The sequence below is a fragment of the Bos indicus x Bos taurus genome, chromosome 2 (assembly GCF_003369695.1).
Source record: "Bos indicus x Bos taurus breed Angus x Brahman F1 hybrid chromosome 2, Bos_hybrid_MaternalHap_v2.0, whole genome shotgun sequence".
NCBI lineage: Eukaryota > Metazoa > Chordata > Mammalia > Artiodactyla > Bovidae > Bos > Bos indicus x Bos taurus.
The window spans coordinates 1,625,925-1,640,839 of NC_040077.1; the positions used below are offsets into that span (position 1 = coordinate 1,625,925).

At 56.2% G+C, this 14,915-nt stretch overlaps 1 protein-coding gene across 2 annotated transcripts in view; it reads left to right on the top strand.

Annotated features, from left to right (window-relative positions):
* The window catches only part of ARHGEF4 (Rho guanine nucleotide exchange factor 4), a 328,336-nt gene extending 313,791 nt beyond the window's left edge, over window positions 1–14,545 (top strand). Inside the window, exons 6-14 of one of the 2 annotated variants that reach the window (XM_027554452.1) lie at window positions 5,479–5,658; window positions 6,635–6,814; window positions 6,888–7,067; window positions 8,658–8,890; window positions 9,249–9,378; window positions 10,985–11,116; window positions 11,906–12,149; window positions 12,828–12,905; window positions 13,360–14,545. In XM_027554452.1, the coding sequence (XP_027410253.1) occupies window positions 5,479–5,658; window positions 6,635–6,814; window positions 6,888–7,067; window positions 8,658–8,890; window positions 9,249–9,378; window positions 10,985–11,116; window positions 11,906–12,149; window positions 12,828–12,905; window positions 13,360–13,511 (1,509 nt within the window). In that variant the 3' untranslated portion in view covers window positions 13,512–14,545. The remainder of the gene's footprint in view (window positions 1–5,478; window positions 5,659–6,634; window positions 6,815–6,887; window positions 7,068–8,657; window positions 8,891–9,248; window positions 9,379–10,984; window positions 11,117–11,905; window positions 12,150–12,827; window positions 12,906–13,359) is intronic. The other variant, XM_027554456.1, reaches the window with a different exon arrangement.
* The last annotated feature ends 370 nt before the right edge of the window (window positions 14,546–14,915 follow it).

A 14,915-nucleotide genomic window follows, 5' to 3' on the forward strand; every position in this document is an offset into this window, starting at 1 on the left:
TTTTAATTATACAAGATGAATAAGTTCTGGGGATCTAATGTACAGCATGATGAGTATAATTAACAATATTGTACTTAAAATTTGCTGAGTAATTAGCTCTTAAGTGTTCTCACCACACAGACAAAATGGTACCTCTTTGAGGTGATGGAAATGGTAGTTAATTTGGTTGTGGGGGTAATATTATAGTGTATGTCTAATATCCAGTCGTGCGCCTTAAATATGCACAATCTTTGTCAGTTACACCTCAATGAAACTGGGGAGGAGGGTCGGCAGCTGAAGTAGCCAGATGCTTTCTCATAGGAACAAAATGCTGCGCTGATAGGCAAGGTCGGTAAGCTGAGTCAGGGCCTTCCTGGAGCACCTCTGCATGGAATGCTGTCTATCCAGAATTCAAATTCCTGGGCGAGCTTCTGAAAGCAAATTGTCTGACTTTTCAGAGCCGCACTCACTAGTCTGTGAAGTCAGGGTCAAAGAGAGTCCTTGGTGTTAGGACTCAGAACCCTTGGCCTCCGGCGCCCCGAGCGCCACCCTGGTCTAATGTGCGCCCGACCGTTTAGGAACCCGGATCACTGAGACCACCAGCGAGGAGGCGCTCCGGGCGGAGCTGGGAGCACGCCGGCTCGCCCGGCCCCACCCCCTGCCCCGCCCACGTCTGTGGCCCGGTGGCTGGGCTGGGACCTGGGGGGAACTCGGCGCGCGCGGCTAGCGAGAAGCCGGGCCCTGGAGAGTGCGGCGGCTCCGCCCCACTCCGGGCGCCCCGGCAGCCCCACAGCCGCCCTATCGCGGCGGGATCTCGGGGCGCGCGGGGCCGAAAGGCCGGGCGCCATGGCTAGGGCCCCGCAGTCCCGGCGCCGCCCCGCGCCGCCAGGGAGCGTCCTGCGCGCCCTCCTGCGCTGCAATCTGCCCCCCGGCGCCCAGCGCGTGGTGGTCTTCGCCGTGCTGGCACTGCTTGTGCTCATCAACGTCGTGCTGATATTTCTGCTGGCCTTCCGCTGACCGCCGGGGTGAGTGGCGCCGGTGCGCATCTTTCCTGCCACCCCCAGCCCGCAGTCGCCAACAGCCCAAGGTGCGGCCGGGGTAGCCCCGCACTGCCGGCCGCCGAGGAGAGGCCTCCGCCGCAAGCCCCGGGTGCTAGGGCCCGTCTGTGTGTGTATCCCCTGGGGTGCGGCCAGGTGGGTGACTCAGGGACTAGGTAACACATGTGCCACTCCTGTCGCGCGCGTGTGTGTGTAAAATGGCGCGTCTGTGTGTGTAACTGAGGATGCAGATGCAGCTGTGGCCGCAGCTATCTGGCTGTCAGGGAACCTTGCACATGTGACCGCTGTGTGAGCAGATCTGGACATGCTTTTCTGTATGTGTTGAGGTGTCTGAGGATGAGTGGTTTCCTCTGTTCATGTTATCTGCAGTTGCTTTTACCATTTTAGGTCTTAAGTGGTCTCAGTCAGCATGCCCCCCACCAAAGGCATGGCCACCCACCACCCTGCCTCTTGCCCATGGGCATTCTGAACATCCCCACGCCGAGGATGCTTGCGCAGGGGGCCGTGGGAGCCAAGCCCTGTTCCCAAGACTGTCGAGTGGAATCCTCCAACAACCCCATGTGTGAGACAGAGAGGAGGTGGGGCAGGGTGGGGAGGGTGATGGGTGATTATCAGGGGGCACTTTGAGGCAGAGCCTGGCTTTCCCAGGCCTCTCAAAATCTCAGAAACACGAAAAGGTATCCCGCCCCCTGTCCTTGGCTTGTCCTAGTCTTGAAGTTGACTCCCCCTTCACTGGTGCAGTCCCCCACCTGCCCCCACATAAAAACCGCACACCTCAGAGGCAGCTTGTGCTCTCCGTTACCAGGCCAAGAGTGAGCCCAGAACCCTCACCGCTGGGCCTGCCTAGGTTGAATTTTGGCTTCAGTGCAGCTGTACTTCAGAGTGCCAGGAAGGGCCCCTGTCCAGAAGCAAGCACACCAGTGTTGGCTCTGGTGGCCGCTGGGCTGTCCTGGAGGTAGACTGCATCTCTGACCCCTTGGAGCTACATTCTGTGTTGGTGATATCACACAAATGGTTAATGTCATAGCTGTAACTCAACTAAGAACCTCCCATTTGTGGATATACAGGGGAGCTTGGTGATCCAGCTCCCTGTAACTCTGAGCTGATGGGAACCAAGGCACAGGGAAATTGTGGAAGTAGCTCATGGCTCCCCTGTTCCCAGCAAGGTGCTGGGACTCGAAAGTGACCACCATGGGCCTCTAGGTGACTGATCAGGATGAGTATGGGGTTGTCCATAAAGGTGTCAGGAATCCTGGTCTCTCCAAGAAGCTGTGCCTCTTTGCTCCAAGCTGGAGCCCTTCCAGCTGAGCAGAAAACCACCTGTGGAGGATCCACACCTCTCTGCAAAGACTGGCAAGAGCAGGAAGCACTGGCCATTCAGGAGGGGCTGTTGCTTGGGGCTCATTTGAGGGAAATATGAGACGAGGGGAGACGCCTGACCTGGCTCCTCTGGGGGAATAACCTGGTGTGTCTGCAGTACTCCTTCCCTGTGTGGGGACCAGTGTGTGCAGCGTGCGACCTGCAGATGGACAGCATCCGCCTGCCATCTAGCAGATTGTTCTCAGATCAGAGTGTAGCATCCCATTAGCCAGCCTGTGAAAGTGCACTGGCAGATTTGCGCTGGGGGACTTGCAGGAACAGGGAGTCTCAGAACACTCACTTCTCCAGGATCAAATCTACAAAGCTTAATAAACAAGAAGCTTTGTTCCCTGCCAGATCCTAACTTCAGGTTACCTAAGCAGCTCCAGGAGTGAATCCTCCCATCTCTGTAACTCATCACTCAAAACATACAAATCTTCCCAAATAGCCTCCATCCTGATGGGCACACTCACCCTTGGTCACTGTCCCTGTACAGGGATGTTCACCTGCAGCTATGTCCACACTGGTTCACCCATACCACCTTTGAGCCACTGTGCTTCCTCCTGGTCTGGGGCCAGACCCACCAAGACCTGGATGGCAGCCTGCTTATGCTAACTGCCCAGGCTGATGCCTGCTCCCAGGCTGCAGCTGGCCAGTTCCTCTTGTTTGGCCTCGCCAAGTCCACTTGTCTCATCCTGGCCTCACTGCAGCCAGGAGGTTTCTCCCTGGAGGAAAGGACAAACCCATAGCAGGTCTTCTTAGCTGGATGAGTACAGTGGTGTCTTGATGAGGTCTGCGATCCCCAGGATTCGCCCAGTGCTTTGAGCCCAGGGTCCCTGGGTGGACCACAGAAATGTGAAGCCCATGAAGAGCTGCTGCCATGAGAGTGGGTGTACATATAAGCTGTAGATTATTCTGAAAAGTGGTTTCACTGGGGTTTGGAACAGGCTTAAACCCCACCCACCAAAACATAAAGCACCTCATGGTAGTCCCTGAACATGCTTTCTCAGGCCCTACCCTGGAGGCAAGGCCCAGCTGGAATGGGCACCAGTACCTAAGCACCCCTCCCACCTCCTGCCCTGTCCCTTTGGGACACTGTGGAGACAGCAAGTGGAACTGAGGTGGAGACCAGCCAGTCTTGCTAGTTCCTGTTTTGGTGGGAGGATTACCATGCATACCACCCTAGGAGCGCCCAGAGAAGGCCCCCGCTGGGCAGCAGCCCAGAAGAGGAAACAGCACAGAGGGCCTGTCTGGTGATGCCCCAAGGCCTTGACCACTTGGCCAAAGAGCTGGCCCAGGTCTCTGACAATGACAGCCAACACTTGGCCCTAGTAGAGGGGCACAGCCCTCACCTCCTGGGCAGCCCCAGTCCGCTCCTCCTCCTGCCCAAAGCCCACAGAGCCGCTTGTCATTCACGGAGCAGATACTGAGCCCCCATGACATGAAAGCAGGACTCAGCCTGATCTCAGGTGGCCTCATCCTGCAGTGGCTTGAAGCAGGGCTTCAGTTCCCTGCCAGAGACTGAGTTGGGTCACAACAGTTAGAGACCCAAAACCTGACCACTAGATCAGTGGTCGGTGACAAGGCCCTGGCCCTTCAGCTTTGCAGAAAAGATTTCCCACAAAGAGAGTAATGAGAGAGTAATGAGAGAGTAATGAAATAAGTCAAAGGCGTACTAGTAGGAAGAAGTGTACGGTACGTGTGGATAGACTCATGGGCACACTCAGAGGCACACCCTTATGGTAGTTGGAATCACTTTTATGGGGCATTTGCTCCAACTTTCCTTTGGCCAGTCATTTTGATTTGCCTGGTTCTGAGTATGTATTTGGTATATCTCGGGACCCTCCCATGTGCCTGTGCATCTCAGTCAAGATGGATTCCACTGCAGAGGCCTATGGGTAGACTTAGCATCACTCCCCTTTTGACCTCCAAGGAGCTTTCTAGTCAGGAAGGTCTCCTTAACTTCAAGAATGAGAAATGTGTGGTATCTTATCTTTATATGGGCAGGGCTCAGCCTTCTCTCTTTGTCCTGCTTATTGATATTTTGGAGTTCCTGTCCACAGGGAATAAACTCTTAATTGCTCACCCTGGGTGGGGGCAGTGGGGGGTCTACCTCCTGCCTCAAGCCCAGTGTGAAACAGAGCTCTGAGCACAAGGACTGCCTGGGAGGGGAGCATCCCTCCTGATGTGATTTCTGATCGTATGGGAAAGAGGAACCACACCAGTCATTTCCACAGAGAGAAATTAATGTTGAGAATTGTTCAGCAGGTATAAAGTAGCTGACTCAGTCACCACGTGCTCAAGAACAGCCCTGAGGTTTCTGTTACAGAGATGGCAGTTTTAAGATGGACCTTCTTTAGAGCTGGGGAATAAAGGGAAACTGCTGAAATCAGTAAGAGTGAGAATCCTGTGGGCTGGAGATCTAGAACTCTGAGGAGAGGTACTGCTCACCTGGTGCCTGGGGTGCCATGAGACTGGTTCTGCAAGTGTTCAAAAAACACTGCAGACCAGATCCAGCTACTGCAATGGCTGGGCACTGCCAGACCCGAGGAAAGAGGCGTTGCTGCTTGTCAGGTGGCTTCATGGGTACTGCGTGTCCACAAGAAGCCACTAGGAAGGAGCAAGGCCCCTCTCTCTCCAGCTCTGAGGTCCCCTCCAGGGCCACAGTAGGAGCCCCTGATGGGGGCCAGGGGATACAGCAGAGATGCAGCTGGCAGTGCCCTGGCCCAGCACCACAGAGCACAGCAGAGACACAGCGGGAGCTGAGAGCCAGTAGTTGCATCCCGGCCCGGTGGGGATGAGAGGAATGTGTGCCCTGTGCAGGGGGAGCAGCACGCTTACACTCCGATTTGATGGCTTACCAGATTCCAGTGATAAGCTCAGTGCCAGTCTAGACATAGTGCATGTCTGGGCATATGCCCTGGGCACAGCCCCCTCCCCCTGCGGAACTCAGGGGAGCCTCCATCAGTCCACTCCTCTGTGAACAAGCCAGGATTCCCTCTTTCCAGAGTTGGTGGACAGAGGGCAGAGGGTAGAGGAGCACCTCTACCCCCTGACATGCCCTCCCTGGCTCTCTCCACAGCTCATCAGCGATGGCAGTGTGGTCTGTGCCGAAGCGCTCTGGGACCATGTCACCATGGATGACCAGGAACTGGGCTTCAAAGCTGGAGATGTCATCGAAGTGATGGACGCCACCAACAGAGAGTGGTGGTGGGGCCGCGTCGCTGATGGCGAGGGCTGGTTTCCAGCGAACTTTGTGCGGGTATGGCACTGGCCCTGGCTTTTCCTAGACCTGAGAAGAGCCAGCAGCAGGCTCTGAAACACAAGCCTGAATCTGCTCTGGGGTCTGAGGTGCTGGATGTGGATGTCTCACCCACGGGTGGGACTGCAGGCTCAGGGCTGGGTGAGCTTCCCAGGAAGCCCAGCCTGGGAATTGAGACACAGCCTTCCTCCTGCGCCACCACCAACTGCACCTTACCCCTACCCTCTCTCCAGGAGTCCTCAGTGGCCAGAGAAGAATGGGTCAGAAATGATGGGTCCCTCTGCATGTTAGAATACCACTGCCACAGGCAGCTGGGCCTCCCAGATTTCCAGAAGCTATGCAGACCATCTGCGCAGATCCTCAGTTCTAACTTTCACAACAGTCCTGGACTCTGGGAACTGTCACTACACCTAGGGAATTGAGGCAAGAACAAGCTCAGTCTTTAACCCAGGAGATCACAGGGAGCAAACCCAGACCTAAGGCAGCCTTTGGTCTCCAGGGAAGGAATCCTGGTGCAGCCTCCGAAAGGTCAGGCAGAGGGCAGTGGGGAGGGGAGGGCTCAGGCCCTGGGGTTCATTGCTTCTCTTGCCCCAGATCTCCTGGGTTAACAGCCCTCTCTGCCCCCTGAGCCTTTCCTAGTTATCGTCTCAGAGCCAGCAAGGCCACATCACCTGTCCACTTGCTTCACAGCCCCCAGTAGGCCCAGTGTGAGCAGGTGCTGGCAGAACCCCTATAGTGAGCATCTGCACCGTTCTAGCCTCTGTGCTGGCAGAGCCGAACGTAAGGGAGAAAATGGGGACTGGGTACCCGCCTTCGGACCTGCTCTCCCCTGTCCCTCTGGGCACTACTCAGGTGATGCGGGAGCTTCCTGCCCCTGTGATGCCGTGAGTCATCTGAGTGTCAGTTCCCTGCCGTCAGTGTGTGGGATGCTGGGCCCTGACCCTGGGGGGACTCTGACTGGCCGTGTTGCCTGCAGCTGCGGGTGAACCAGGACGAGCCTGCAGACGATGAGGCACTGGGGCCTGGGCACCAAGGGACTGGGGATGGCGGGGGCACCGAGGCGCAGGGCAGCAGGGACCAGATGCGGACCAATGTCATCAATGAGATCCTCAGCACGGAGCGAGACTACATCAAGCACCTGCGGGACATCTGCGAGGTGAGGCTGCTGGCAGGTGGGCGGGCTGGTGGGGCGGGGGCCCAGAGGGGAGCCTGACCACCCGCACCCCCAGGGGTACCTCAGGCAGTGCCGCAAGCGGGCAGACATGTTCAGCGAGGAGCAGCTGCGCATCATCTTCGGGAACATCGAGGACATATACAGGTGCCAGAAGGCCTTTGTGAAGGCGCTGGAGCAGAAGTTCAACCGGGAGCGGCCGCACCTGAGCGAGCTGGGTGCCTGCTTCCTGGAGCACGTGAGCACACTGGCCCCGGGCCCTGGGCCCCAAGCCCTCCCTGGGCAGCAGCCCCTGCTCTGCCCATCTCTGCTGGGGGCTCGCCCTACCCCACCAGCCCTGGCCCCAACTGCCCTCTCCCTTCTACTGTGTTTTAGAAGTGTCACCATTTCTGGGGGTCAGCGTGGGGTGAGGCCCAAGGAAGAGAATGCTCCTTGGAGCAGGAGGGCCTAGGCTTCAGCCCTGAAAGGAACTGCCTGGGGCAGAGGCGGGCTGGGCACCCCTAAGGACATTCCTAGCAAATTCTGGGGTTCTTCACACAGTAAACACACTGAAATTTGGGTTGAAGTACTTCTTATTTCCACTCTAAATGCCGGTTGACATTTAGCCAAGGTTCATTGGACTGGTCTGGGGTAGATGGACTAATTTTTATCCCTCTCCTGTGGCAGTCACACGAGGTTGAGCAGAAGATGCCTTGGCCAGCCCATCAAGGACAACCTGTGTTCCTTTCTGGCTACTAGCAGTGGGGGGTGGGGAGGCCCTGCCACCTCTTGCCAGTGGCAGATGGAGAGCTGAGGAGGGAGACCTCAGGAGCGGGTGGTGTGTCTGGGTACCTGAGCGGCTGTGGATCTGGGTCCATTTATCAACAGGCAGAAGGCAATGGCACCCCACTCCAGTACTCTTGCCTGGAAAATCCCATGGATGGAGGAGCCTGGAAGGCTGCAGTCCATGGGGTCGCTGAGGGTCAGACACAACTGAGCAACTTCCCTTTCACTTTTCACTTTCATGCATTGGAGAAGGAAATGGCAACCCACTCCAGTGTTCTTGCCTGGAGAATCCCAGGGACGGGGGAGCCTGGTGGGCTGTTGTCTCTGGGGTGGCACAGAGTCGGAAACGACTGAAATGACTTAGCAGAGTTGTGACGGGGAAGTGGGAACTAGGGCAGGTCTAACAAGGCATGCTATCAGCATTACCCAGTGTGACGGTCACAGCGGCCTGTCAGGCAGCCAGCTGCTGCCACCCTCCTTTCCCACCTGAGTTCACAAAGTCCTAGGCTGCTAAATGCCAGCCCTGGTCTCCTTCTGACTCCAGGTAGATGAAAGATACACACAAAAACAGACACAGTGAGTCTCCCGTACGACACACGTGCAACATGGATATGTCTGTGTCACGTGGTGTTGAAAAAAGAAGTTGACAGTGGCTGTCTTCAGATGTGAAGCCAGAGCTTTGTAAGGAAGAAACAAAACACTGGGCTGAGAAGAAAGACAGCCTGGGAGGCACAGCCATTGGCCCGGCACCCATTTCATCTCAATCTCCCTCTCCCTCCTTTTTGGCCTTTCATATTAGTATCGTTGATTTCACCCCAGTACCTGGCATACTGTCAGAATATCTGCTGAGAGCCCAGGAGAGAAAGCCAACTAGCAATAGGCACTCTGTACCTGAGTTTTCTGGGGTCTTTCATGTCTTTGGGCATGATTCTGCATAGCTTGTGCCCAAAGAGGCAGGTAGACAGAGCCTGAATCCCCTGCAGTCTCTCCCACCCCTTTCCCAACACTGCCCATGGCCTGGGGGAGCAGGAGACTGTCTTCTCACCCTGAGCTCTGCCTGCAGCAAGCAGACTTCCAGATCTACTCAGAGTACTGCAACAACCACCCCAATGCCTGCATGGAGCTCTCACGCCTCACCAAGCTCAGCAAGTATGTGTACTTCTTCGAGGCATGCCGGCTGCTACAGAAGATGATTGACATCTCCCTGGATGGCTTCTTGCTGACACCCGTGCAGAAGATCTGCAAGTACCCTCTGCAACTGGCAGAGCTGCTCAAGTACACACACCCCCAGCACAGGTAGGAGGGTGCTGGGGGAGAGGGGTGGCTCTCCAGGCCTTGGGTCAGCCCATTTGTTGAGGCTCATAGTGTGCTGGGCAATGCTGCAGGGACTGGGGCAACAGCACAGGCTTAAAATATCTAACAGTCCCTGCCTTCATAAGCTATCCTTGATGTGAAGGAAGAGGGCATGAGTAGGATATAAAGTTCTGCTCTGTGCCTCCTTTATGGAGAAGATGGGAGTGTGCACTTGACAAGTGGAGAAATGGCCCGGGGCAGAGCCCTCGAGGGAAGCAGCTGCACCGGAGGCTCCAGGATGTTCCCAGCCCTTCTCTGCTCTTGATCCAGTAAGCCCTCTGCTGTCTCTCTTTGGCCCCAGGGATTTCAAGGACGTGGAAGCTGCCTTACATGCCATGAAGAATGTGGCCCAGCTCATCAATGAACGGAAACGGAGACTTGAAAACATTGACAAGATTGCTCAGTGGCAAAGCTCTATAGAGGACTGGGAGGTGAGGATCCAATACCTCAGAAAATACCAAAGGGCTTGGCCCTGGCATTAAAACCATGCTTGCCCCTGAGAAATCGTAAGAGGGAGCTGAAGCAGGGCGCCACACTCCTGGGAACCAGCAAACAGTGTCAGGAGGGAGAGCTGGGCTTTTGCTGGGCCAGCCTGGCCCTTCTCCAAGCACCAAGCCTCAGGCGCTGCTCCCAGAGGAGGCTTGCTGGCCTCCTTCCTGGTGAAGGGCTCAGGACACGTATAATACGCCACATGCTCCTCCCAGGGTGCAACCAACCAGCCTCCAGGGACACGCTGGGCCCCCAAGTTTGAGTTAACTACTGGGGTTCTCAAAAGAAGTGGTCAGGTTTGCCACAGCATGACCAGAAACAGATTGCCACCGGTCAGAGCCTCTTGGTTCTGTTTTCCAGGCACACACAATCCCCTCATGTAGGCCAGTCTCACCTTTTAGGGCAGCATGGAGGCCTGAATTAATGATGAGGTTCCTGGCCTGTTCTCTCCACTCTCACTCACCAACCAAAACAATGAAAAAACAGATTCATGGGCCCCACCCTAGAAATAGGCAATTAGAATCCCTGGGAGTGGGGCTGAGTGCTATGGTTTATGTTTTGTTTTCAGTGTTTGGGTTTTGCTTCTTGATGATGGGTTCGGAGGCCCAGCCCTGGCCAAGGGTCCCCACAAACTCACTTATCCCAAACAAACACCTGGCTATGATTTGCATTTTCCTGGAGGAACCAGACATGGTACAGCTTCATCTGAAATTACAATGTCTGATGATGGGACTTCAGGTACACTGAGCTGGAAGAAGACTTCCTTAACCTCTTTTAAAAGACTGGCCTTGGAAGTAACTTTCAGCCAAGTTTAATTATTCTCTAAGAGGAGTGCTGTCCAATCAAAGTACCATGTGAATCACAACAGGGAATTTTATATGTGCAAGTGGCGTAGTTGGTAAAGAATCTGCTTGCCAGTGCAGGAGACACAAGAGATGTGGGTTCGATCCCTGGGTTGGGAAGATACCCTGGAGGAGGAAGTGGCAACCCACTCCAGTATTCTCGCCTGGAAAATTCCATGGGCAAAGAGGAGCCTGGTGGGCTACAGTCTATGGGGTTGCAAAGAGTCAGACATGACTGAGAGCATATGTGCACATACAGCCATCTTAAAAGTGAAAAAAAAAACAGGTGAAAGAAACTTTAACAATGTTTTAACTCAACATATCTAAAATATCAATTCAACGTGTAATCAACATATAAAATGTCATTGGTGAAATAGCCACAGTCTTTATTTCATACTAAGTCTTCGAAATCAGAGTATCTTTTAGTTTGATGATATCTCGATAGGGATCAGCTACAATGCAAATATGCCACTGGCTGCTGTAGGGCCTCACTTAGCAGAGACAACAACTTATAGGCCAAACCACCATTTTTTTCCCTCCAATTTCTGTGGTCTGCTCCAGGCCCTGGCCCAGTGGGGGCCACGGCAGACAAGGCCAACAGTGACCACACCAACTCAGCAGGAGGCAGGACACAGAGCCCAGCAGAGCGTTGCTCTAAGCCCCAGGGTTGGGGCACTCAGCTCACGGCTTCCCTTGGGTTCCACAGGGGGAAGATCTACTGGTCAGGAGCTCGGAACTCATCCACTCGGGGGAGCTGACCCGTGTCACACAGCCACAAGCCAAGAGCCAGCAGAGAATGTTTTTTCTCTTTGACCACCAGCTCATCTACTGTAAGAAGGTACCAGAGTCACTCTTCCCTGCTGGATGGGCCTATTAAGAGCAGCTGTGGCGGGAGTGAGGCTGAGGGCTGGAAGCAGCTGCCCCGAGAAAACGAGCTGCACACACGCGATTCCTCTCCCCGGGGCCGCCCTTCCCTGGTCAGGCGCTTTGGGCCAAAGTCGGGGGAAGGAGGCGTCTAAGAGGGAGCCTACTGCCCCAGGGACCAGAGGGTGACCCTCACAGTCTGACCAGGGCCCAGTGTTGGTAAGAACATTCTCCGTGCTGATAAATCCCTGTTTGGGCCTCAAGCCAACTCTTCTCTCCCTGTGAAGCTCAGCTTACCCTCCCCAACCCTGGGATCTTCTGTTCCAGCGGCCTTCAGGCCTCCCTTTGCTGCTGGCCTCTACTCCCTCTTGAAAACGGGCCCACGTGGCCGGGCAGCCCTCCTGAGCGCGGGCTCTGCCCGGCCCTGGCAGACTGCTGCTTTTCTCTGCTGTGCAGTGCGGGTCCTGCTTGTGATCTGTTTCCATGGCTGCCTCCCCCGCGAGACTATGAGTGTTCAGAGACCCCCACCACGCCGCTGAGTAACTGTTAACTGAAACAGCAGCTCCTAGCCATGGTTTCAGCACGCAGTTGTGGGCCGAGCCAGGCTTGTCATTTCTCGAGACAAGGAGCTGGCTAATAGCCCACCGGCCCTTCCAATCTCAGGGCAGAAAATGAGGCAGGGCCTTAAATGTGGTCAGGAGAGTGGTTTAGGCCGAGGCGCTGGGCAAGTAGGCGGGCCAGGGGCTCACCCTGTCTCTGGCAGGACCTTCTCCGCCGGGATGTGCTCTACTATAAGGGCCGAGTGGACATGGACAGCCTGCAGGTGGTGGACTTGGAGGACGGGAAGGATAGAGAGCTCCATGTGAGCGTCAGGAACGCCTTCCGGCTGTGCTGTGGCCCCTCAGGCGAGAGCCACCTGCTGTGTGCCAAGAAGCCCGAGCAGAAGCAGCGCTGGCTCAAGGCCTTTGCCAGGGAGCGGGAGCAGGTGCGGCTGGACCAGGAGACAGGTGCGAGACCCCACTCGGCCTTGCTCCATGTGAGGGCCCGCCTGGCACTTTTTGCATCCTGGGTGCAAGGAAGTCGACATGACCTTGCAACTGTGAGAGGCAGGTCTCACATCAGGAAAATCTCGGGGTTTGGTGAGGCTCTGGGGCATGTCTTGGTTTCGACCCTCGCTGTGGGTCTGCATGCCTGAGGGTTGCTCCCCCGACCTGCTCACATGCACATACTCTAGAGGGCGGGGCCTCTGCTCAGTTGGAGAGGGAGGTGGACACTGGCCTCCAGAAGCCTCCCCCTATCCCACATGAGCAAGGCATCCCCCTACTGCATTCCCCTCCTGTCCTTGGTCCCCCGGCCATCACAGTAGGCAGTGACCAGGTCAGTCCTTGATCTGGCCCAGAGCCTCTCCTAGAGTGCCAAGAAAAGGACAGTAGCCACCAATGGGTCAGGCTGAGTCATGGGGGAGGGCAAGGGAGGCCCCCAGAGAAGCTCCTCAGAGCATCTCCTCTGCCTGGGTGGACAGAGCTGGCTGGTGGGGCAGGTGGGTGAGACCCTGCGGCCTGCTGGGCCCTCAGGCACACACAAATTGTGCTGGTGCCAGAACGAGAGGACCGTGGGCAGGGGAGATGGGAAGGCAGTTGCGTTCTCACCGGGAAGTGGGTGTCTCATTTGTGGCCCCCTCCCAGGCTTCTCCATTACCCAGCTGCAGAGGAAGCAGGCCATGCTGAACGCCAGCAAGCAGCAGGCCATGGGGAAGCCCAAAGGTAAGCGGGTGATGGCCAGCACCCGGGTCTTCAGAGGTGCCCACTGCCCTTTACAGGTGGGTTGTGAGGGCCCACTGAGGAGGAAGCCTGCACTGTGGGCACCTGGTGGATGCTCCTGCCCTCCACCCCCACAGACCCCCCGAGCAGCGTCAGTGCCAGTGCTCTTTCCCAGGCAGGACTGCTGCTTGGCAGCCAGCCTAGCCAAGATGCTGACAGCCCATTCCTACAGACATCACCATGAGAGCAACTCCACGCCCCACACCTTCCAGTCCCCCCTGGTTACACCCCTTGCAGGCCACGGAGGGCAGCCCAGGCCCTTGGATATGGACAACCCCAGGGGAAGCAAAGGGGGATGTCTGAAGCAGCCTGGGGATGGCCCAGTCTACCCCTACAGGCTCTGCCCCGTACTGCCTAACTCCTGAGGCATCTCTGACCCCGACTCTTCCCCTGCCAGCCCTCGGCCGACCTTACTACCTGGCACGCCAGAAGCACCCAGCCCTCCCCACCAGCCTGCCTCAGCAACAGGTCCTGGTGCTGGCCGAGCCCAAGCGAAAGCCATCCACCTTCTGGCACAGCATCAGCCGGCTGGCACCCTTCCGCAAGTGAGCCCGTGCCCCACCAGTGGCACCATCTGGACCTGCCTTGCTGGTGGGCCTCCAGCTCTTCCTACCTGAGGCTCACCGCATCCGGCCCTCTGTTCTGCAAACTGCAAGTTAGCAGGGCTGAGTATGGGGTCCACTCAGTGCCCTCATTCTCAGTTTCCTCCCCAGTACTGGGGTGCTGAAGAAGTTGGCTGGAGAGGCAGGCCCCCGGCACGTGAACCTCCCACACCCTCCAGGCCTGTGCAGGGCTCCCTGGGAGCCACAGCTCAGAACCACCCAACAGGCCAGCGCGTGTGAGGATGGCTGCTTTGGACCCTCTTCTTTGCACATCTAATCATCCCTCCTGCTCCTGTTTTCTCTGGGCAGGAGACCGCCTCTGCCTTCAGTCACCTGCAGAGCCAGGCTGTGTACCTCTCTGCCCTCCTGCCCCCTTCACAGGCCCCCAGCTGGTGGGCCAGGCAACCTGCATCCCTGGTGGGCAGGAACCAGGAATTCTGGGCACAAAAACATCCGGAGCCCGCCTGTTACTTCCTCCCAGTCCCTCTGTAGACACTCCTGGCTGCTGGACACCCTCTCTTTACTTGTGATGTGTTTTGTTTATAGTGGAAAGAAAACAGAACCATAGTCAACTGAAAACTTCTGTCAGGATTTGTAACCAGTCCACCTGCAGCTGTGGGATGATTCCATTACCTGGTTCCAGTTTGGATTTTGTTGTTAAATTCCAACAATAGAGAATTGTTAGTGACACAGAAAGATTGCCTTACCCTAAGTGAGTGTGAGAAGCCATAAGGACTGAATTCTGTGGCCCAGCACCCAGGACTGACCCACCCAGAAGCTGGTGGGCATGTAGGTTGGAAGGAAGCCCACATCCCATGGAGGAGGGGCACCGAAGAGGGTGGCCAGGGCCTGGCATGGGGCAGAGCACAGAGACGCCCCTGTGGCCCACGGGAATTCAGCAGCATGTACAGTCACTCTTGCACTATACCTTCTCCAAGCAGAAACCACATTTAATTTCATAAAGAAACCTGTGAAAAATAACCTGGCTGCCAGCCCTTGTTTTCTGTTGGTGTCTATCCATTTTCTCCTCCCCTCCCGTTACCTTTCCACCTCAAGCCTTTCTTTAGACTAAAGGAATAAGCCAGGCCACCAAAGCTTTGGTGGAGAGCAGCTCAGTGTTCAGAGGCTCAGGAAAACTAGGAGCTGTCTCAGCACCTCTGTCCCCAGCTGCTTCTAGAGTCTCTGTTGAGCTGAACTTACCAGCAATGTGAGTTTGGGGGACAGGCAGTCCGTAATCTTTTTGGGTCTGAGCTTCCCCTTCGGTGAAATGGGGAAGGGTGTGTCTTCTTGCCAGGAGGACTGAGGCCACGGGCCCAGGAGAGGGTGGCTTCCCTCCCCTTCCCCACAACCC